At 42.6% G+C, this 24,932-nt stretch overlaps 1 protein-coding gene across 2 annotated transcripts in view; it reads right to left on the bottom strand.

Annotated features, from left to right (window-relative positions):
* LOC126864041 (protein-L-histidine N-pros-methyltransferase) overlaps positions 1–24,753 on the bottom strand; it is a 43,333-nt gene extending 18,580 nt beyond the window's left edge. Inside the window, exons 1-2 of one of the 2 annotated variants that reach the window (XM_050614966.1) lie at positions 24,394–24,751; positions 8,744–8,955 (exon numbers count right to left, since the gene is read on the bottom strand). In XM_050614966.1, coding sequence (XP_050470923.1) covers positions 8,744–8,955; positions 24,394–24,585 — 404 coding nt within the window. In that variant the 5' untranslated portion in view covers positions 24,586–24,751. Of the gene's footprint in view, positions 1–8,743; positions 8,956–24,393 lie in introns of both variants that reach the window. The other variant, XM_050614965.1, reaches the window with a different exon arrangement.
* Between the last annotated feature and the right edge of the window lie 179 nt (positions 24,754–24,932).

A 24,932-nucleotide genomic window follows, 5' to 3' on the forward strand; every position in this document is an offset into this window, starting at 1 on the left:
AGGTATAGCGTATGCTGATCCAGATCCTCGCTCTTACAGTGTTACGATACAACGGAAGAAGCTATGATAGGGAGCGTTAGGGACGTTCGTATATTAGGTCGTTCGAAAAGTTTCTTTCGTTTTCTAAGGAAATAATGGATGCACGACATTTTCCGTCTTATATTATTTTATCGAATTACGTATGATCCATTTTGTTCTGTCAAAATAAAAATCGCAAGATTAGTTTTCATGTTTGTATAAAGATGCGTTGTTGTAAAAGACGTGTCTGTAAAAGGAAGACGCTTTTCGGGCAACCTAATATTTATAGCAAAGGACATTACCAAAAAGCTAACCCTGTGGCTGTGGCTGAAGACTACGAGAAACAGCAATAAAAATTTGGTTACAGCTCTTTTCTTTCTAGACCTTGTGTTACGTCGCGTAACACTCTACCTAGCCGAGGCCACACACCGCGGGCAATATGGCAACCAGATGTCTTCGGATACTCGCAGCGTATCCTCCATAGTTTCAAGGACCTTTCATAAATTTCATAGATTTCCTAGAAAAGGTCCTTCAAACAAAACAAACATCTGGTTCGGAAGAATTTCTAAAGACTATTGTCTACCACGGCGAAAAAGGGAAAGTTAGTTTTTGTCATGTACGCTGCAACTTTCCTCCCACTAACCACTTTCCCTCGAGGGCGGTTAAGACCCTTCGTTTAACCAATTAAAAACGAAGCTTATTCCCTCACTCTCCTAAATAACATCGTCACGAACAAATCCGATGGTCCCGTGCGCTAGACACACCCATCCTTAGCTTTCCTCCGTCACAGCATCGTCTCAAGACAGTACTGGTTTTGCATCCTTCGAACGGTCAACATCCTTCGAGCGGGTATACACACCCGCAGATCACTCAGTCACTCATCTCGTACATACGCACCAGTGTAACTATCAGTGTAACTAAGTTGTGGAATAAACGGTGAAATATAACTTACTACTGTGTCATATTCATATCAACCACCTCTGTTATCCTAACCGAAACAGGGGAACGACTACTTCGCGGCGTCGATTCACCGAATCGTAGCGAGAATTTACGCCTCTCGCTGACGCGTTTTCCTCGCGACCGCGTCTCTCCGCGAACGGTCGTAACACCTTGTAATCCAAAACAAAATTTACATTCAAGGGCACGATATTATGGACCTTTCCTTGTTTCTTTTGTTTCGCTAAATTCTATTCTCTTCGTAACAGCGGTCTTCGGATGACGGATATACAGAAGAAAAAGATGTAGAGTTTTTCTTGAAGTAATTACTTCGACAGGTATTATACTTTTCTGATCAAACTCGAGATATTTGAACGCGTTTTTATTTCAGAAAAGTGTGTATTCTAACACGTGTTGCTTATTGTTACGAAAGCTGAGAAATCAAAGAAGACTGGCGCGAGATAACGAACGCAGCAAAAAGAACGCGAATCGTCCGATCAAGTTGAATTTAGAGGAGCGCGATTAGATAAACTGCAGGCTGAAAAAATGATTGGACTACCAATTTACGAGGTACAAGTATTTATGTAAAAATTCTAATCCTAAATGAACTCGAAGGGGAGTTTAATAACGAAACAGAAATATAAAGTGGTTAATGAAAAAAACGGATAAAATTGCTCCTATAATCGACACGTGGTTGTCTCGTTAGTTTTCCGTATCCGACGATTTTTATAAAATCGACGCCACTTGATACTGCGAGGCCGACAAGCACTTACGAAATTATATCGATGTTTGGCCGGCGACGAACAAAAACGAGGTGGGACGTAATGACGTGTTTTCAAGTGATAAACATCGCGAACACGTAATTCCCTGGCAACGTGTGTTTCCCAATCGTTTCCGGAAAATTACTGATTTCATTGCCGCGTCGTTGTAATTACGAAAATGCTCGGTCTGGTTCCCTCGAATTATCGACTCACGTGCTTCTGTTCGCTCATTAAAATCGTATTTACTTTATAACGCCATAAGTTTACGTGACTTTGCCATTTGCATTGTATACGACAAATGGAAATGAACGGTTTTACTAACGACGACGTTTAAAAATTAACGTGTCTTCGATCGTAGAGCACCAAGGGATATCTACAACGTCTTAACCCTTAGAGTGCTATGGACGTATATATGCGTTTGTCAATTTTTTCGAACACCTATGGCGGAACTAATACTATTTCGTTTGTGTGAGATAAATATAAATGCATTCCTTATATATATAATGCATATATTTTATATCAAAAATCTACCGCTTCGAAACAAAAATTTCGTGAATTTCATTTAGCGTTGATACGAGACATTTTACGAAGATATTTTCAACGTAGAAGCATGTTAGGAGGAGGAAAGAGAAAGTCCGAGGAGGATTTACCATTTCGTTTAATCGATAGGCATTTTCCATCAAAATGCCCTAATCGTGCCGGCGCAACGCAATTATCAAGAAGAAGATGTGTTGTTTGTGTGAAAAATAAGAGAAGGAGCGACACGCGATACGAATGCAGAAAATGCGATGTCGGATTATTAACTCGTGTTGTATTTACTAAATTTAACTTTCTAGTTTATCGTTTTCTAGTTTACTACCCAAATTCTAGATTATTGTAAATTTCAATGTTTATGATAAACAACTAATACTAAAAAATAACGCTCTTGAATCGTTTAATCTCGTGTAAAAGAATTACTATAACTTATTACGATTTGCGCTTTGAATAGTCAATCGACAGAGTTCAGTCTAGCGAAAAAGTATTCGGTCCACAGCGATGGTCAGCGCCGTCCGTACGGGCCGCATAGGCCGCGAGTATTCGGCACTCTAAGGGTTTAATTAGTAATTTCTCGACAACCGACTGACAACGAAAATGTAAAGAATTTCTGATTCTCGGATAGAAAATTTAGAAGCGGGGGAGACAAGCGTGACGCGCAAGTTGCGGCACGTGTCGAACGAACGTCTTAAAAGTATGGCCAAGCAAAAAGATATCGTATATACCCATGAGAAAATAAGGATCTGGTCACCCTTTGAAAGTCAGGTTTACAAGGACAGAGGGGAGGTCGAAAAGCGGACAGGGAGATAACAGGTGGCGCGCGGAACTAAACAGCCCCTTTCCTCGATCGTCCTCCTTCAGCAGGTACGTACTCACGACCATTCTAAAGTTCCGCACACTCCGGGACCTGACACAAAAACTGGCTGCTGTGTTCCGTCCGACTGCGGAATCTGTCGGGACCTCCTTGTCTCGCTTTGTTACGATCGATCCGACGTTTTCCACCCTCTCCCTTTCGCGCAATTTCACGTTATCTTTCTCCTTACATCGTTAGTCGATCGATAGGTATTAGGCGATCTCGATTTAGTTTACGAGAGTCGGATATTTTATCTACGTAAATCTGCAGTTTATACGAAACGTAGAACTTCGCGTACGAGAAATATAGCGTTATCACGAACACCGAACAATTTATGAAACACGGGAACCATTTAGTAATTCGGAGAAATTCGGAGAAACTTCAGTAGGTAGATACTTTATGCTACGTGGAAATTTTCTTCCAATTATGGAAATTCTCTTTCGTACCTTTCGACTCGTGCAACAGTCTCTTGTGACGTATCTATTATCCCGACACGTATTCTAGTAACTTCGCTAAACGGATAACCCACTTTATACGCGTTTCTTGGTTTTCTCGTGTTCCTTTGGCATCGCGTTTACGCATCTTTCACGCGTTATTTCGTCGGTTCGCCCTTGATACGTAAATCTGTCGTTTCTCTATAGAGATCGAGGGAATAAACGATGCAAACCACGAAAACTACCTCTGTGTCGAGAAAGGACGATTCATTGATCGGAGCCACGCGGATGTTCGCAGACCCGAGCAATCGAATTTCTCTGAAATATCACGTTCGTTAGTCGGAGAGAATAGATTTGGCTAGACGCGTATCCGCATCGGTAAGATCAAAAGGATCGAACCTTGTGGATATTCCTCCGTATTTATCCAAGGAATCGTTTAATCGCGAATTATTATCGTACAAACGATGGTAAACTGACAGTAGCGAGAGCCCTGGCGACTATAACAGACTACGAGAGAGCGAAACATTCAATTACGCGTTCCTTGATCACGACTCTCTCGCTTTTCTACCATTCGCAGAACGTATCAAAAGTGGCAGGATAAACAGGACGAAGGCACGAATCAACAGGCACGTCGATGGAACACCGGTATTAGAAGTGAAACGGTAATGGACCGGGCTATAATTATTCCGTGTTCCGCGGAGCAAACAGCCAGTAACGACCGAATTTGCATCTGGATACAATCGTGCAGCCATGGAAATAACAGAAACTCGCTGGTTCAAGGAGAACATTTCCGGCGAACAATTAGAAATAATGGCCGTTCCACGTCGATGTAGCAATCATTGTTAATTGACATCGAAGGAGCTGCGAAACGATTCGGCTCGACGTGGGTCTCCACCTGCTCCCGGATCCCTCGAAAATTGCGCGCAATTTCGTTCGATGGTCGAAATTCATTTTCAGGTACAGCGAGTATCTGATCGTTCTTTTTTCACGGCATATGCGATTGTTTTTGCAGGAGTAGAATTAAAAAGCGTAGTAGGGTAGAGGTTGTTCGAGCTAAGATCGAACGTCTTGAAGTTCGATCTTGAATTTCGTACGAAATGATCGAACTTGTATATCGCCGGACGTCGTCTTTACCAGTCATCGACGAGATAACGAAAGAGAACGAGAAACGTATCGCACGCCAGATCTTCGTATATTTGTATATTTTTCATATATATATCGTTAAAACGATTGTCTCCTCGTCTTAAAACTAGCGTCTTTTAATTCAAAACTCGTCGTAAATTTGTTGTACTTTTTTCGTTCCTTTGCAAACTTCCGAGTTACGATATTACGCTATCGAAGATATTAAGGCATCGTTTGTTTCATTAATAATTCTACCTTTCACTTTCGTAAAACTTCGTCAATTTGGCTACGTTTGAAAGACTCGCGTCTATAGCCCGAAACAAGTAGCTTCTGTTTTCAATTACGTCATATTAAAAGTCCTCTGTTTAATCGCAGAGTGAGAAAAAAAAGTTAGAAGCTCGAAGTGTCCCAAGGGAAAGATGAAGCTGGTCGAAAAATAAAACGAAGACGACGTGGAAGATTCGAGAAAGGCGAACATCGAGACCTTCGTCCTGCGAGCGAACGGATGCACGCTTCGACCAGACTTGATTTTCTTTCTCGTCTCTCCCTCTTCTCTCTCTTCTATCTTTTCTCTCGGATGCTCTTCGATCCCCTCTAACCTCCTCTCTCCTTCGTCTTTTCTATCTTTCGTTCGCTCGAAATCGTTCGCTTCGCTGGCCGTTTCTCTCTTGGTAACCGATGGAGGACATCTCACCGCTAATTATGATTAATTTGTGAGACGAGCGAACGGGTCTCGAAGTCAGCGGCTACCAAGATGCAGGGGATCAGCCGTGGGGGGAATGTAATTAATATTCTCAGCGGGAGCGCGTTGTAATGTCACGTGAACGTCACCCAGGTGACTCCGTCGTTCTTCTCATCCTAGTTTGGAGGCTTCGGCTCTCCTCCTTCCATGCCAACGTTCTGCCGTGAATACGCATAATAAAAGCCCGGGGACGATGGCTGCTAATTGCTGTTTAAGCCGTGGCGAGTCATCATCGTAACTAGCGATGGGATCAAGTTCGACGCGTGTTTGCAAAAGTCCAAGTCGATCTTCGTACTCGAACTTCGTTTCGCGGACTTCGAATAGCACTCGCGCGAAACGATAATTCGTTCGTTATCGATTATTATCGTCGATCGTTATCGAACGATCGTTCGAAATCATATAGGAGCGAGATTTCAAACCGATTTTGACTTTTGGATAATGAAAAGAAGCGACAGGCTCTGAGATACGTATGCGTATCGCGCGTATACAATTTTCTTTCCACTTAGAAATTCGTTAACAGACTTTATGGACGAAGTTACAAGGCAGCCCCGTTCGTTACGATACGATATCATTATCGTGCAATTTCGTTTTGTATGTGCGGAATTTCGATACGGATAATTCCGTGGCACCGAACAGCGACGGTACAGTGGTTTCTTTATGGAAACAAGGGGGATCCGGATCCGTCGATGATTGATCGAGTCAAAATAAATTCGCATCTAGTATTATGTATCGAGTTAGGCTACTGTGTAGCGTGGATCGATCCGGTTTCTTTCCGAGAACGAGTTAGCGCATAGTTGGTCGTCCGAGAAAGAGTTTGCTTTGGAGAATAAAATCATCGGTGTCTTTGATTTAACGTCGATGATTTTCGACAGCTATTTTCGCTCGTAACAGCGACATCGATTTCCGCAACGACGAACGTGAAAAGTCGCTAGATTCGAATAGCAGAACGTCGAAAGCGTAACGAATTACTAAAACGATATACAGGTACAACGAAATGGTCGGGAGAAATTTTTAGTTAATTGAGAGATTGTTTTTCAAGATACGTGGAGCGTGCGTAGAAAGTAATAATCGGACATACCGATGAGATAATGTGGCTGGATTATGATATAAAAGTAGGTATTCACGTAACGATAGAACGTGAAAAATTGCGAAGAAAATAACGCGTGACAGGCTCTATTTTTAAAATAACAGCCTTAACTGCGAGATTATGGAAGTTAAGAGGTCGAGCATAACGAAAATTATCTGATAGCGTGGAATTACTATTTTGGATGGTATAAACGAAAGTTATCTTGATAGTCCACGGCACAGGGCCAACCGATAAGGCGATGCAATTTGGAACGCCGAATATTCTACCTATACGCTTAGTTACTTCCCTTGTTTCACGTCGCGAATAATACCCATCTTAAATTCAACTTGGTATTACGAATGTTTTTCACGAATATCGAGTATACCGTATTACGTAAAAATATTTGAAATATTCTGGCAATTTAATTCATAGTTTAATTCATAGTATTATGAATTGATAATTTCAACGTTCGCGGCGAAAACAATCCTGTCTACTATCGAATTTTTAATACGCGGGCAAAATGTATTTACCGATTTTATCGATTCGACGTCGAGTTAACGAGAAAGCGACAAAGAACCGTGCTTTCTCTACCGTTCCCATATAAAAAAAAAAAAAAACGACGAAAAAGCTCTTACTTCTTTAACGATACGACCGATAAAGATCTGAACTTGCGTAAACGCTATTTACGCCAGTCTATTTACGGCGTCGTACAATCAAATTTCAAGATATACCAAGTTGCCCCAAAAGATTCTTTCGTTTCGCAGGAAAATAACAGATATGGATATGTTCTATCGAAAGAAAATGGATCATACGTAATTCGATAAAATAATATAAAACAAACTACTATTATTCTACTATTTCCTTATAAAACGAAAGAAAGTTTTCGGACAACCTAATACTTTCTACAAACGTTAGATATATATGTTCGAGACACGATCAAAATCAACCTAACGAGAGAAAATCGCCAAAAATTTATCCCACGATGTACCCCTATCCAGGTATTCCCATAGCGCGTTAATTGCTCAATCCTGCCTACACGGTCTCGAAAATTCGTACGAGAGAGAAGAAAAGAAAAAAAAAAAAAAAGAAAGAAAAAAGAAAGCTGCGCATCATTCTAATTCATGAAGCGACCGGCGAGGCTGTCCCGCCTAGTAGCACGCGGATAACCGTGCTGGATTTTAATAAACGGTTCCCCGGTCAATCCCATATACACAGGCGGCACAGTGGATGCGGAGGTGTTTCGCCTGGTAGCTGCCAGGACGACGCGTAGCTCGGGGAGAGGTTAATCACCCGCGTTGGATTTTAATAAACGGTTCGGGGGGCAAACAAAGCTGGTCATCAATAACCATTCCCCTCTCCCTGTACCAGGTACCCCTTGCCACCTGTCTCTGTCTCTTTCTTTCTTCTTTCTAGCCCTTCGTTCCCTTCTCTCTCTCTATCCTGTCTAGCGGCCGAGAAGAGACCCAGCTCGAGAGCCGACCCAGCAACGGGGTACAACCGGCAGAGGAGCCTTTGCCACCAGGTTGTCGAGCCTCATCGGACAGCCAGATAGGCGGAGATCGTATCTGCGTGGTTATTAATTAACCGGCGAGAAGGGAAAGCCTCCTTTCATCACCTCGCAAACGATCTACCTTAGCAAGGCCGAGGCCGAGACCTTGCCCTAGCGAGATGCCAGCAGATTCGCAAAGAGACCCTGTGGATTTTCGGCACTGGCCGAGTATTTGTTAGGGGGCTGTGCTTCCGGTTATGCGAGGAGAAATTGTTCGATGTCGTCGGAAGATCGGAGGGTTTTACGAGAGTCGTAGAGATTATCAAAGTTAGCGAGACTTCTGGATGAAAGCTGTACTCTTGTCGAAGATACGAAAGACAAATTTCACGCGCTTCGCACGATCCGGCCAGAATCGTCGACGCTTTTTCTAGGTGTATTCACAGACGTATCTCAGCGTTTTAATAATCGTGCGTTTAATTTCGTTCCGGGTCTAACGATCTCGATCTGGAGACTTTGAACAAATTCTTCCACATCTCGCGCGTATGTCTAAGCGGAACATAACATTTTGAAGATCGATGGTACGCGTAAATTTATGTCTCACGATCGGATGAGATAATATAGAATTTGGAACAGCGAGCAATTCGTTTTACGTATCGTTAGTTGCTAGTATACGATGCATGCAGTTTGTATAGGGATAAAATTTTTATCCCTTTTTAAACGTGCGGATGATCGAGTCCATTTAACGCGACGATCTTCCGATCTTTCGCGTCGTGGTTTACAGTACTCACCCGTTTATGGAAGTTCGGCTGATGAACCAGGACAGAGCGGATCTTGCCAGAGAATGCCAGGCTTGCAACGGTAAAGAGTCCGATCTCTCGATGGATTTCATTAGGAAGATTTCGGCGGTTTTGTCGGGTTGATCGTGCTGGAGTCCTGTTCCAAGGGGAATCCATAAACGCAGCAAATCTTCCCGGATTTTCGTTCTGTCCACTTTGTACCACTGCAACAAGGCCAAGAATTGCACGCGTGCATACGTGTGTGTGCGTGAAATATTTTTCAAACCTAATACAAATACCAATTCTTAAAAGTATCTGCTTTCTTTTCTCTATAGATTTCTCTATAGATACAATTTAAAAAAACGTACGGACGCAAGAAGCGACACATACAAACGTTAAACCGATACGACCGTTGATGCGACGCTGCGTCTGTAAAACGACAATCTAAGAAACATACAAAGACACTAGAACTAGGTATAAAAATTAAACTACCGATAAGCTATCCCGTGATCGTTTCGATCGACGTCTAAATCTACCGACAGGACTTTCCCGTGGTCGAACGTAGCGATAATTGCAATACGTTCGAGCAACGACGTACCAAATTATAATTCAAAGGCAGGCTCGTCGCTCCGAACGAAGCAAGGAACGATCCAAAGCCACGTTCGAGTATCGGGCAGGAATATTTTCAATTTCGCAGGCAATCACGACACGCATCACGTTCCGCGAGACCGCGGCCTCCGCAAAATTTCGCGGTGGGTTAATGCGTCGAAATAAGAGCCGCGGCCCCCTTGCGATTCATTAACATCCCGCAAGGTGTCCGGCAAAAAGTGTTTCTCGCTTCATTATCGGAGCCGCGTATCGCGACATTAACGATATTCCTCCGGTGCCGGCGAACGGTTTCGGTGCGGAACCGCAAAACAGTCGGAGAAGCAATTACGTTGACCGGTCCTCCGCTGGCAGCATCGGTGGCGGCGGTCACCACCACCGGACCATCGCCACCGACCGTCGCTATGTATATATACCATGCCACTACCACTAAGCACCAAGCAACGCCAGCAACACCAGCAACACCGGCAGCACCGGCACAGTCTGGCTCGGTGTGGCTGTGGTACACGACAGATATCCGATTTCACCGTCAGCTTCCGAGAATGAGAACCAATTACGCGGCCCGGGGCATTAAGGAATCGATCTAATTTGCGCGCGGTGGTGGCTCTTAATGGCGAGCGCCGACCGATGAAATTATACGAAAATGTAATCAACGCGCTTTTTGTCTCGTTTCGCTCCAAGGGCAGGGGCGTAATTAGGAATGCTTTTGCGCCTCGCGACGGGGGACACTTGTTGCTTTCTCTCCCTCACCTTGCCTCTACCTTCCGCCTTCTTCTCTCTCTCTCTCTCTCTCTCTCTCTCCCTCTTCTCTTTTTCTTTATACGCATGCCTTCTTTTTTCCTCACCAGGCAATCGTCCGTTTTCCTCTCTCGCACTCTTTATTTTTTTGTACGTCTTTTTCTCCTGCTCTCCCACCCCATTATTCCCTGTTCCTCTTTCAGACTCGCAAGTCAAGAGACCTGGAAAAAACGAGGAGAACGACGACGAAGAAGAAGAAGGTAGGTGGGGAATGGTGAGATGGAAGGACCCGGCCACAGAAGGAGAGTAATTAACGCCGTGGTGCCCAGGTGCGCGGCCCTAAGAAGTCGTTTATGGATTGCTCGGCAGCCGCACCGTACGCGGCCATCAATTAGATTCTCTAATTAAAACAGTCCCTTCTCGGCCCCGGGGAATTAACTCCCGGCAAACCTCTGTAATATTCTGTCGACTCTGTCATCGTCGAGGTCCATAGGGCCTTGGCTATCTCTGATTTCCCAATCTCTTCTTTCCTCTTGCTTCTTTCGTATCTTTTGCCTCTTTCTTCTCATCCTATCGCTCGTATTTCGAGCTTGAGTTTTTAAATCGCTTTGCGAGTATGTAATACGATGTTCGTTCGAAGACGCAACGTAAGAAGGCAACGAAATGCGTATAATTGCAAGATAGAATGGGAAATGTTAAGAAATTTGTTGGACAATGTTAAAAGGAATTTTTGTTGGATCGTCGTTACAAGAACAAGTATTTCTTCCTTTAAAGACGGATATTTCGTTAAGCGTGACAATTTCTTAGACCAATTCGGAGTAGAATAGATTTAAAGATAATTATTTAGCTGTCGTCGTCGACGAGGAAAATAATTCGATACTGTACGCCTTTAATTTTCAAGGGGAGAAACGCGTGAATTTGCACTTGGAAAGTTTTACTCCGCTCGTATCCCTCTGCAACGAGCCATCGAGCTTTTTCGCGATGCATTTATATCGTTGTTCGACGAAAAGATAGAAATACCGAAAGAGGAAGGTAGCGAATTTAGCAGAGAATAAGCGCAACAAATACGCGAAACAATAGCCTCGGCCAGATTACTCATCTCGAACGAACAACGCCTTAATTAAATTAACCTCGAGTGAAGAAGAACCGGAGAAAGAGACTGGTCGACTCGGGGCCGCATCTGTCGAAGCAATGAATCATGTAACTCGATCATTACTCTAATGAACTCTGGACGACTTTTCCCTGGTAATTGAATTGGAACAGTGACAAAGGGGAGGTGGCCAAGAAGAAATCTGAAAATCAGCGATCTACGCGAGCTACGCGGACGAGAGAAGGAAAGACAGACAGAAGGAGTGGCGTACGATTTTAATTATAGCTGGCAGCATGCATCGCTAATTGCAAGTAGCCAACGTTGCTTCCACCTCCGTCATCGCACTTTCATTCGACTTTTTCGCGATTTTTTCGCGACTTTTTCTCACCACGAATTACAAATGGCTACCGAGGTGCTGGTGCGGAGACCGGACAGCATTCCTCTTTGTGTCATTAGTGGCGACTTTCTGCGAGGCAACCGTCGGACAGAGACGGGGCGAAATCGTCGAAGGGAAGGAGCAAAAGGGAATCAGATTCGCGCACCTTCCGTCTAGTCCAGCGCACGCACCAATCGCATCTCTCCACTCGGACAACAAGTAGCCAACTCGGAAATCACGCTCATCTAAATCAACGTCTCGCGTACCACCGACAAACGACACGGACGCCTCGATCTTTCTATACGTATACATATTAAGTATTACGATGCGATGGTACGACCCGTGCATTTGCGTGTTAAAATGAGACGAAAATGATCTATGGAAGGTCGTTGCGACGATGAAAAAGAGAGACACGCGTATAAAAAAGATATAATTATAGAAATGTAATATAGTCGGACGATATAAATGTAAAAATATCGCGTAAACATAATATAACTTTATAAACATCGATCGTAGAGCAGAATGCCGTACTTATTCGAACTTTTACTAAGCAAAATGGGTAATTTTCGTTAGGAGAATATTTCCTCCGATTATTTTGCGTATCATAAAGCAAAAGTCTCGTGTTTTTTTTTTTTTTTTTTTTTTAATTTCTTCGTAATGAACGTATACTCGATGCGACTCGCTTCTTCGTCGTTAGGTTTCAAGCGACCAGCGTAATAAACGAACGTCTTAGTAACGAAGTACTCGCGTAAAAGGATGAAAATAAAAAGCAATGCGACAAACGTGCTTGATAATCAGTACTTAAGCTAAGAAAGAAAGAGCAGTTTCGCGTCACAGTTCGAGTCTATGAGATCCGTGCTCCTCATCGCGCGAGACTCGTGTTCAACGCGCTTCGTCCCGAATGGTTATGTGCCTGTTTATGACGGTACGCTGCAGTGCATAGGAGAACTTGCGAAACGTAAACTTCGCCGTATAACCCGTGGCACCGTACCTACTACTATTCCTCGTCAATGAGAGTATTTCAAGGTTACGACATTTTTGACTGTCCTACTTACCTACAGCTTGCTCGTTGCGACGTTACCTCGATACTAAGATCGGTCGTTCGACGTCCATCGATAGAAAAGTTTTCGCCTAACGTAACTTTATTTAACTTCCAATTGCTCGTTCGCGCGATTTTCCGCAAACTTTCTTTCGTCGACGGATTACCGATAAGTTGATTAACATCGAGAAGAGTTAAGAACAAGGAGAGCGATACACCTACATATATCGTCTCTCTCTCTGTGTGTGTCCAACGATTATACCTCGGCGTAGGATCGTCCGTGCCTGCAGCTATCCGGCGTTCGTCCAATAAAATGGAATTTTGCCAAGCGTAGATCGAATCGCGAGATCTTGAATCTCCATTTCCTTTCTCACTCTCTCGACCATTACGACATCGCGATATACACGTAGTATTCGTTTCTCTCAACGAAGCAAGTGTTTCCTCGAGTTTCTTTTTCTGAAAATCTCTCCGGTATTCAGAGATGGAGAGGGGGCCCGAAGCACGCGTAAACCTGGCGTAGGTAAACTGCGAACGATAAACAACGCTCGTCGAGCGGTTTATGCTTTCCGCGAAGAATACTGGGGATGTTTGGTCGCTCGTACGTGGAACTCTTCGAATTCCAGGGTCGTGTTGGATCGCGAGTCAAACGCATTCTCTTCCTGTGCCATTATGTTATACCGGAGGCGGCAGCGGTGGCGGGCGCGAGCCAAGCAGGCGTTATATTGGCGCCGTGGGAGAGAATCGACGCCATCTTTCCAAGTTTCCGAACCTGTCTCGTGATTTCACCGGCGACCACCGAGTGCCACGTCCCCGAGATTAACCGCGCCGATGCAAATGCTACGGATTTTCGAATCGATCGATCCTTCCGATGCTCCTTTCTTCTCCGCGTCGAACCGCGGTCCGAGACTCGGCGAGCGAGATCGAGCTGTTGCGACAACCGTTTCGAACGGAATACGTCGTTTGTCGTTTATCGTTGCGCAGCTGGCTTGGCATAAGAAACTTCGTTTTCTTTTCCATTCCACGGCAATTAGTTATTCCGCTTTGCACAGGGCTCGTTGAATTTGCTATTCACTTTCAACTAGTTAACCGAGTTCAACGAGTATACGCGTCGTTCGAAATAAACAATTACCATTTACTACGAAAACTCGCAATTTTAGTAAAAAGTAACGTAAATGACATTTAGCGGTATGTTCTCTTTATACTTGCAGTGAAACTATCGTGTATTTTATTTAAGACGAAAAGAGTTTGAAAAATGAAAGTTCGATCATTCGATTATTCTCTTCGGTATATCGATTATCCTCTGTATAATATATTGCTTTTTATAAATCGATTCGATTATTTTCCTCGATGCGTCGTTTTACTTTATTACCTTTTCGCAATTTTCGAGTCTTTAATAACAATACCATTTTTCAACGATGAATTGTTAATTGTTTCCTTCGTCGTTTCGCTTTATTTTTCGTAAAATTTATAACGGGGGCATTTACCTCGCGATCGACGTATATACTCGTCGTCGCTTCATTTTATCTGCGCAGCCTGTAAAGGATTTTTGAAACTAAACTCCGCAGTTAACAGGTTAAGCGGTAACGTATCCTTGCACCACCTTCAGCGACATAAAAATCCTAAAATCAAGAAATATTCCATTCGTTGGGTTTCTAATAACGATAAAGACTGATTATCTTTTCTATTGCGTTATTGAAAAGCGGCAAGTATCAGGAAAAATTTCAATTAATTTCTCCGTTTCCTTGTGAGAGTATCGAACAAAATTTCGCAAGGGCAGAATGCAGAGATGGTGCCCCTTTTTAGAAGATTCACACCGCGAACATTTCGGGTGGGGAGTGTTGATTGGAAAAGCAGCGGTGTGCAGAAAGCGTCGGTGTAACTAACCGTGAGGAGTTTTCATCGAGATCGACGATCGACTAACGAAGCTGGCCGCGCCTAGAATATCAGTTCGTTTGCGCGAGAAGAGAGGCAATTCGAGTTTTCTAAATCCTCCAGGCTGCCGACACGATCTACGATAACGACGACTCTACATCGAAAATTTTCGTACGTTCGCGAAAATAAATCGAAGAACTACTTGTCTTTGTGATTTTATGCGTGCCGTCTCGTATCCACGTAACGACGTAGCGATAAGCCTATGGAATTTTGCAAAGATCTAACGAAGCTAATCTCGCGAATAGGCTGCGAATGTTGGTGCATTTAGGAAAAATTTAAAGAAGCAAAAATACATAAAACGCGTACGGTATTTTTCAAAGCGAATAAAAAGACAGCTTTGGTAACATGGAAATTAATCGATGGCATATCGAGTTCTACGATTTCCCCATGTTAGAATTTAACGCGTTGACTGCCACGCGCGTTTTCAAAGAAATCTCCGTCAGACCACGCGTACAGCAGTACCGAGCGTTCTCTGCTAGGTGCACCCATCGATATTTTAGTAATGCGAATCGCTCAAGTGGTAGTCTCAAGAATGATCTTTCGTTTCGTTTGTTCGCAACGTTAAAACCACTTGCTGTTGTCGAATATAACGAAGGAAAGTGTGGTACAGATTATTCCGACCAAATGGTTTCTTACGCCACCACGATTAGAAAAGGAATCAAATGGTACGGAAAACTTGGCATTCCTTCTGCGAATTCCTGTTGCAAACGCTTTGACCGTTTACAAAATTGCGACAAGGGAAGATATAAATGTTAGAATATTTAGACAGTCGTTAGTTGCAAAATCATCAAGGTTGTCCGAAAATACAAAAAATTCTTGTCTTCGTAATATCGCCGTTCGGAAAAACGATTCCGGAAGAAGCATTAGACGCGCGTGCAAACTATGTTATGCGAATAAAAGACGTCGAATGGACCGAACAAAGGCAGAAAAGTTTTACATTCTAAATAATATTTTTAATAAACCATTTTCGTATTTTTATTTTATAACAATTCAACTACTATTACAATTAATTATTAATTAACAATTTATTATTATGGAATATCTTTTCAAATACCTACGACGATCCTTCGCAAGTAGTCGAATAAGCGACATCCGAATATGGGTGTCGTGGCGGTCAACGTGTTAAGTGAGCGATATGGTATAATTAACAAAGTGAGCAGGTAAAGAATTTATGGATCGTTGACAGTTGGTCAGTTACTCTCAGACTGACCGTACATAGTGACCCATGGTCCCTTAAAAGATTTTGAACCCCACTCTCCATACAGTAGCGAGTATGACCTGTGTAAGTGTCCTGTTCAAATGCCTGTGCAGGTGTCTGTATAAGATTATTCGTGTCTGTGTGTGTAATATCGTTGTATTCCAACATTCCATTACAAAGTATGACTTTTATCGCGTTATTCGCTTGTTGTCTCCGCGTACAATTTTATATAATTCCACATATACAGGGTGGTTGGTAACTGGTGGTACAAGCGAAAAGGGGGCGATTCTACGCGAAAAAAGAAGTCGAAAATATAGAATACAAATTTTTATTTTTTTTTTAATTTTTCCATCGAAACAACAACATCTACAGTGAGATCCGTTATAACGAGACGCGATAAAGTGCACGCGTACCGAGCGAAACTTCAAAGTCGATTTTCTCGAAAACAAAGCCTCGAACGAAACATTTGTATTCTATATTTTCGACTTGTTTTTTCGCGTAGAATCACCCCCTTTCCGCTTGTACCACCAGTTACCAACCACCCTGTATATATATTTCTATGAAATATATATAAATTAATTATACAACTGTATAATCATAAAATAGATATATAATCATATAATAGACATTTACAACTACAAATAAAATCTAGTATAAACTAAATAATAATATCTATTCCTCGACATCTAGTTCGACTAAATAAATTTCTAATACTCTCGGATAAATAGGTACGTATCTTGGAACGTTTTAAGCCAGCGCCGAAGCCACGACCGAACTGGTAGCTAAACCAATCGCAATCAACTATCTTCTTGGACATAGTCTTCTCGCTCAGGAAACAGCTATAACTATTTCGCGAACGATCGTTCTCGAACATGGTCGATTCGAAATTATTTGTAAGCGCTATCCGCGATGATGCAAAATGAATCGGATCGTTATCAGACAGCGCATCGTGCAGACGTATACGTAGCTACGTATAGGATGTTCCAGAAAGTTGATGCCAAACTTTAGAAGCACGTGGTATTCGTCGAAACGATCAAAGACTCTCCATAAAAGGAATTTTAATTTATACGTTTAAGACAGCTATTCGTACAAACGCTACGCGTACTAATTTTTTATTATATATATATATATATATATATATATATATATATGTCTTGTACGTACCAAGCAAACGTTTCCTATAGATAGGTACTACGTACGGCGTACATTTTCAGATTTGAAATTTGACCGATACGATCGCGACAGTCGCGTCTCTTTATACCGCTAATGAAATTTCAAACGTACGACATATGGCAGATAATAATCTCACCGATGAGAAAGTCTCGCGACACCAAGACCGATGATATTTGGCCCAAACGTCCGAACGCTCGTTCGCTTCGTTTCACGAGCGCCGTCGTGTACGTACTTTCCAAGTTTGGCATAACTTTCTGAAACAGCCTGTATAAGCAAGTACGTATACCCACACGGATGGAACCGATATAATCGTTTGGAGTGCCTTTGGTTGGCGCGAGACGCGATCGATCATGCGTGAAACGGCTGGAAGAGCACTCTCTGGTTACGTACGTTCTACTCTCTGTACGTTCCTCGACTTACCGGTGGTGCCCCAGAGGAATATTTCGAGAACGAGCCGATAACGATCTGTGTCCGTCCCGCGGCTTCGTTATCCGATCCGTATAGCCGCGTAAAATAACTTGCAAATTACGATGTGTGCGGCTCGACCGTCTCATCGTCCCCTTTCTCGGCCTTTTTTCAACAGGCTTTCCAACGTTTTCCACGGCTTTTATGACAGCCTTCTTCTTCTTCCCTTGCATCGGTTCATCGATAGGTCCGTGTTCACGTACGGAAAGCACTATCGTATTCTCTCCTACATCCATAATATCTCTTCCTTTTCTCCGCGATATCCACGAGCCGTTCCTAAGCCGTTGATATTTATTTTACTCGTTCTTCTTTTTCTCTTGGTTTTTAACTTTTTTCCCCCCCTGCCCCTTGCTTTTCGTTTCCTTTACTTCTTTGTTCTTTGAGAGGAACGATATCGCGATGCTTTTGTCGAAGCCACGATAAGTATACGGTGCGCGCGAAAATCTTCCGTACACTCGCTAATTTAGCTTGTCGCGAAGGATAACACCTTGCGCGCGGCAATCTCGTTTTACCAACTATTTCGTATTACCAACTATTTCACTCTGAGCCTTCGTAGCGATGAATCTCCTCTACGTTTATCGGTCGAAGCTGCCACGCTAACGAGAGGAGGATCCGAAATGTTGCTTTTCGATCTTGATCTTGGTCCCGCGGGCTTGGCTAGAGCGGAATCTCTATCGCTGCACGTAGAACCGCGCATGTGGTTGTTTAATAGTTTCAAAGATGCGAACCTGAGAACGAAACGCTGTTTCTCTGGATACCGAGACGATTATCGCGACTAATCAGATTTTAGCGTGTCGAAAGGTTGCAAAGATCGAATTTTTTCTTTTATCCGTGATCGAGAGGATTACACTTTCCTGGTAGTAAAAAGATAAGCGAGTACCGAAGTTAATAATGAATTCTCCTTAAAGGTAACGAGTGCTCGAGTAGATACCCGTGTCTTTCTATTTTTACAGTAAAACAGATATCAGTTACGGTTGTTTGATCTTTTACTACGTCAAGTTACCTGGAAGTTATGCATCCTTCTGTCCAGCTTATTATCCTTCAAACTTCATTTCATTCGTTTATTCGTTTCAATACCGTCGATCGAGGTTTCCAGTTGTCGGTGATCTTCAAATTTCGAATTAAAAGAAAAGAAGAAAACGACAGTCGATCGTAACGTTGCTTTTTCACGAGCAAATAAAATTCTGATCATTATTAATTTATGGATTATAAAGATATATTCCGAGTTTCGCTTGATATTTCTTATCTACCTACGATTAAATTTAATATATTAAATTACGTTTAGATAAAGACAAGTTGCGTGCAATTCTTTTTGTCGTCAAAGGCATTCGTCGAAGTCGACCCTGGAAAATCGGAAAAAATTCCTCGGAATCTATCGTTTACTTTACGAAATTACCGGATCGAATACCGAGTTAAACGTCACTTACGTTGACACATTCGGTATACTCGCGCAGAATCCGAAATATACCTATCACGTCGATTTTGATCTACCTTTACGAGGTAATAGCAACTTGTTGTTATTGCGTGTGAAACGTAAAGTGTCTGGTCGACAATTTCAGAGACATAAGTGGTTGAAATGATACACCTTACGAAGTGTTAATAAAACTTGAATTGACCAGGATGAAGGCGGTACAAGCGGGCCTCTGTTGGTAGATCCCGAATCACAGGATCCGATCCGGTTTACATGATATTTTTTGCTAATTGATTCCTGTTCGCAATGGCACCAACGAGGCACGATAACGAGTGGCCTGATAGTTATCGTACGTGCGTAGAGTTACAAACGGAAACTTTTTATTGGCACGATACGATACGTTAACGATTCTTAGCGATCGAACAGCATCTTCTAATCTCCTGTAATCTTCTAATAACGATGTTTAGATAAAAAAAAAAGAACGCGAAACAACTTGACGGAAAGGTACATTCGCCATCGAATAATTTATACAATCGTTTTATTAACTTAACATCGACGCGTAGCTGGAGCTCACGAGTCGAACCTTGTCGAGTCGTTAATTCCCAAAAATCAGCGATTCGAGTCAAAGCCAAAGGTTCAGCGACGTTGATACGAAGCGTAGCAAATGCGAAAGAAATCTCTAGTAAGAAGGAAAAAAGAAAAGTATGCCAGGCTAACGTCGCTTATCGCTCGTTGCTTTTTCACGGTCTATGCTCGACGAAAAGCCGGCGCGGAAGAAATCAGCAAAAATGCGAAATACCAAAAGAGCCGGGAGGGACGGGCCTAATGAAATCCTTCGTTTCACCGAGTCTCGTCTTGGAACCGTGCCTTTTTTTGCCCCGCGACTTTCAAATCGGTCGGCGGCACCGCCGGCCCCCTCGCATCGGCAACTCGCGTCTCGTGCGCAAGAAGTTCGGCGACAAAGCGTATCGTGTACGGCGAACGAGAATTCTGCCGAATGGATCGGCGTTCACGGTGGAAACCGGTATCCTGCGTACGAATAAAGACATAAATACGACTTGTTCGGTCGATCGAGCGTCGATCTACGCTGCAGAAATCAGTTTTTCGGCTGGTGGATCCACTGCGCACGCATGCTCGCGCACACGACGCACGCCCGCGATTATACGACTTGATAAACGAACATCCACCGACCATACGGATTTATCGCCGGTCCTGACAACATCTTTCGCGATTCTTCACCGTGAAAGTGCCGCGAAAGATCCTAGATCTCGCTTTATGTTCATGAACGATAGTCGTATTCACCGTTGGTCGTTCTTTTCTCGAAACAATACCATCTCACGCGAACGATAACGCACCGTATACTCGTCTTCGTTCCTCTCTAGATTCGTTCGTTGCACCGCGCTCTGCTACTGCGTCGCGTAACAACTATCGCGACTCGATATTATTTACATTGTCGTTATTTAGTCTGAGCCATGCGTGTCACGTGCTATTCTCCGCTGCTAAGTATGTACGTGTGTACGTATATGCCCGGTCTGTGTATTTATCGTATGTGAGATTTATCTCGAAGAACGCTTCGAAGCTATGAATACGCGCTCGCGTATACATTATGTATATTTATTTTTGTCCTTTGCGGTTTTTTATGCTATTTCGACGGAGATGACGAATCGTTCGACCGGCCACTTGTTTTGTAAATCGTCATTCGTGTTTGTTTTGATCTTTTCGGCTGTTGTACGGTGTCCGATTTCGTCAGAGATAACATCGAGACGAACTGTTGCAACACGGGCTACGATACGATGTAGCATTCGTTGGTGATTAATTAACTTAAATAAACGATTTTGTTAAACTTTTAGACTTTGTTATATATACGTTATATGTAATAGGCACGTATGTTTCGATCCACTTGGAAGTCGAATATTACTCTTCGCTAGCGTCTTCTTGTATTAAAAATTGTCCGAGATATCTAGCCTCTTTAAACTCTGTTACGTTGCGTGTCACGACAAGAAAATATTATTACAGTTTGACGTAAGAGACGAGTTACTGTTAGAATTCTTAATGTAGCACGCGACGAACGATCGTGAATAATACGACGGACAAATATTCCCGAAGAGTATCTTTTTTAAATTACAGTAGTATCGTATACGATATTACGTTCTAAAAAATCATTTGAAATTCATTTGCAATTAATATTCGTGAAGTAACGTTTCATTGATAACGCGAAGGACGTAAATAGCAATCGTTGTTCGGATACTTGACCATTATGGTACGCGTCATAGTTAAATTTAACTCGCCATAACACAATTCCGTTTAAATTAGCATCTACTTCAAAACATATCATTATAACACGGAGCTTAAGAAAAAAAAGACAGTCTTTGGAAAATATACTCTTCGTGTTTTGCGTTCAAAAATAACATCTTCCTCTCAGATCGTACATAATATTTACATTCTTGCAACAGATGTATCATCTTATGTTGCGTAAGCGCAACCTCTTTCGCTGATCAAAAATTTTTCATAATTTCAAAATCCATATTCATAATTCCGATATAAATTATTACGAAATATCTGTCGAGATTCCTTGATTGCTAATTCACGTTCACCCAACTATAATACCGCATAAGTAGATACGTATATTTGTACAGTAGCTACTTGTAAAGTCTCCTGGGCCACGAACGACATACTTGGCCATGAAAATTTCATTCGTGTAATTCGTTAAATATTTCATCCATAATACACCAAATGATCTACTTACATTCGCGACGACGTCGCGACGCACCGCAAACGTGAAGGGGTTAAACTTAAAATCGCGTCTCGTAGTTACCAGTTGGGCCTCATCAAGCAAACAGAGAAATTCTATTTAACATGGTCAAAGCGAATCGTCATTAGCCTCGCCGAAGTTGCTCGCAATCAGGACTTCTCTTTGCCACACTTCACGAAGGTAATAAACATTATTATCACGAGCGTTGCTGTTATTATTACGAGCGAGCTCGAGATACGCGTGTTTCGCAAGCTGCCGTGAACTGGTTGGCGACAGCACCGAGGACGAGTTAAAATTCCTAAGAAATGGGACGCGTTGTTTAGGCTACGGGGTGTAAAAGTGTACGGAAACGTCTTTCGGTGGTAGTTGTCTCGGTTGCAGGAGTTTTCTCTTTCTTCCCCTCAGGAGTCTCATCCATCAGTTACTTAATATTTCAAAGCAGCGTTCCACGCGACCCTCTTTCTCTCTATTTTTCCATCTCTTTCCTTAGAGGAGGATCCGCGAGGAAACGAACGGCGCCGCCAGTCTTTTAAAAACCTTAAAACACCACCGGGTCGACGCATCCACGCCACTCGGTCTGAGAGTAAAGTTTTCAGACTGCTCAGGGATATTAGGCGATGGCAGGCACAGAGAACTACCTAGTGCTACGCAAAGAGAGAGGAAAGGGTCGGGAGAGAGAGAAAGAGAGAGAGAGAGAGAGAGAGAGAGAGAGAGAGAAGGTGAAGCGACGTCTCGCCTCGATTTCGGTCGGCAGGGGGTTGAGGCAAATCTCGCGGGGGCGTCCCTCCGCACGAATTTCAAATTTCTCGTTTCACGCGACCGAATGGGATTCTTCCCTTTTCCTGCGAGCACCTGCTCGAGCGAGCGGCCCTCCGAATCGATTTGCTCTCTGTCGCACGCGAAAGGTTCTCGCAAACACCGATAAAAGCTTCTTTCTTCCGCTAGATGAATAAATACGCGATCGGACGCGCCAGTCGACTTTCTGCGGATTTCCAACCTATGCTAGCTACGTAATGGAAAACGTAAAGAGGTGTGTTTCTTTTTTTCTCGTTTTCCTTCTGGCCGCGTGTGAAACGATATAGATGTAAAAGGACGCGTTCGAGATCGTCGTGCGAAGGCATGTTCGAAGCTGAGAATAAGTTCAAAGCGAAGAATGGTAGGCGAAAACTCTTCGAGACGTTGCTTGCCTGTGAAATTTGTAAATTCGTTTGGGACGATACTAAGGAAAAATCTGCTCAATTTTGTAGGAAGAATTGAACGTGTATTTAAGTTCTGCGTTCTACTTCCAGGCTTAGATTATATAAAATATGTGTCTGTTTACAAATGTTGAAGAATTTAAGCGATTAATTGAACAACACCTCGTCATTTAAATTTAACCGACTTTATACCTTTCCTATAAGAAATACAATCATTGAACCGACGATAATACGGAGTATACATCTGTTATAAATAAGTATTGTTTATCACAGTCTCGTTAAATTACCTAACAGAAGGTTAAACATTACGCGTAACTGCTAATTTCAAAATATTTCAAACGCAACCGCTATCGGTCATAGGAATTTTATGCTTTCGTCGTCTTAGTTTCTTGCATTTCCAAATTCAATTTTTCTCGCAAAAGCGAATTTTACGTTTTAATCTTACTTTATGGTAAAATTAAAAATCTGTTCCTTCCGAACTACGCCATTATTTTCAACGTTCCTTGTAATCGCGTAGCATGAGTAACGACGAATCGAAACGCGAACCATCGCACGCTGTTGTCGGTATTAATAGATTGAACGTTTGAAGTTGTGTAACTAGCAACTAGCGCTGTTAGTAGCTTCCAAGTTGGCAGACTTTTGTCTTGTGATCGTTTTCATAGATTCAACGCGATCAACGGTCTCGGCATGATCGCTCGTGACTTCGAGGAGTTGAATTGAAGGCAACCATAAAGATATAATTATAAATAGAGCGAGGCAAGACGCTCTGGACGGTGTTCGGGACTGGCGTTTGAAGATGTTTCAGGAATATCGAGAACGTAATTATCCTGTAATTACTGAGCATGCTCTTGACTCTTGAGTAGCGTCGTTCGCGGAATGAGAGGGCAGTCAGTGGTTGGCCTTGTGCGGTAATTGTACTAATTATTACTGCTCTCCTTGCTCCCTCCCCCTTGCTTTCGCCTTAGTGGCTACTTCCTCCCCCGACAACCCAATTACCCTGCTGGCCCGTGCGCCACTCGGAATTTACTAAGACCAGATTCAAGAGATCCTTCATTCACGGAAAAAGAAATTTCTCCTCGACGTTATTTTAATTAAACGCGACTAAGGTCGACACCGAACATATCTCTAGTTATCCATCAAATAATACGAAAATAAACGCGCGAATCAGTTGCATTCCAAATTTTGCTATCTTATCTGACCCACTAAACAAATCTTACTTTTCAATATAGCACGATCAAACCTGTATCGAATTTGGAACGGCCAAATTCGTTACGTGAAGCGATAACACGAATTTCCCTTACAACGTTGAAATACATATATATATATATATATATATATATGTATATATATATATATATATATATATATATATATATATATATATATATATATATATATATATATATATATATATATATATATATATATATATACATCTATATATATTGAAAATGAATTCATTGTAAAATTAATATAACAATTGTAGTAATGTTTAGAAAATCGGTTAAATAAAAATGTAATGTAGTTGTGTCATTTTAGCTGGAAGCGCTATAACGTATCTACGGTCCTGAGGCCACTGACGTGACCTCAGGCGGCGATACGAAGAACGGAGTACGCGCGGGTTGGCTACAGATATGTATGCAGAGGATTGAATAGGAAATGTAACCTATTTACGTTAATATTTACCTGGGTTTTGTCGTACGCTTCGAGCTGTTCATCCGCCTTCTGCTTATCATAAAGTAACCTGGCGAGGCTCCCATGTGGTCTATAACTTCTTACGGCTCTACTCGTGGGTGAATCCTGATTGACAGCGGAACAGGTAGTCAAATCCTTGACGTTGCAGGTGCACCGTGGTACAGGCACGTCCACACCCGCCATGCCCACGAGGAGCACGTTAATGACTGCTAGTCACCACACGCGCATCATATGACTATACCCGATACCCAACACTGTAATCTCACAGCTAACACTTTGGTATATGAACAAGAAAAATACGAAAGATGACGCAGTTCACGTAAACACGTCTAGCACGTGGCCATGTTGGCGATGGTGGCGGCGACTACAGGTTGATTAGCGAATTACGTTTCCCGTAAGCAGCTACAGTCGACGATGTAGGAACACGGAATGACGTTTAAACCATCGACGATTTTCCAGGCAAATATGATATTCGACGCGTGTATCTTTCATTTATATAATATAAAGCTAAAACGATTTCAATAATTTCG

Source organism: Bombus huntii, chromosome 3 (genome assembly GCF_024542735.1).
Source record: "Bombus huntii isolate Logan2020A chromosome 3, iyBomHunt1.1, whole genome shotgun sequence".
NCBI classification, from domain to species: Eukaryota; Metazoa; Arthropoda; class Insecta; order Hymenoptera; family Apidae; genus Bombus; species Bombus huntii.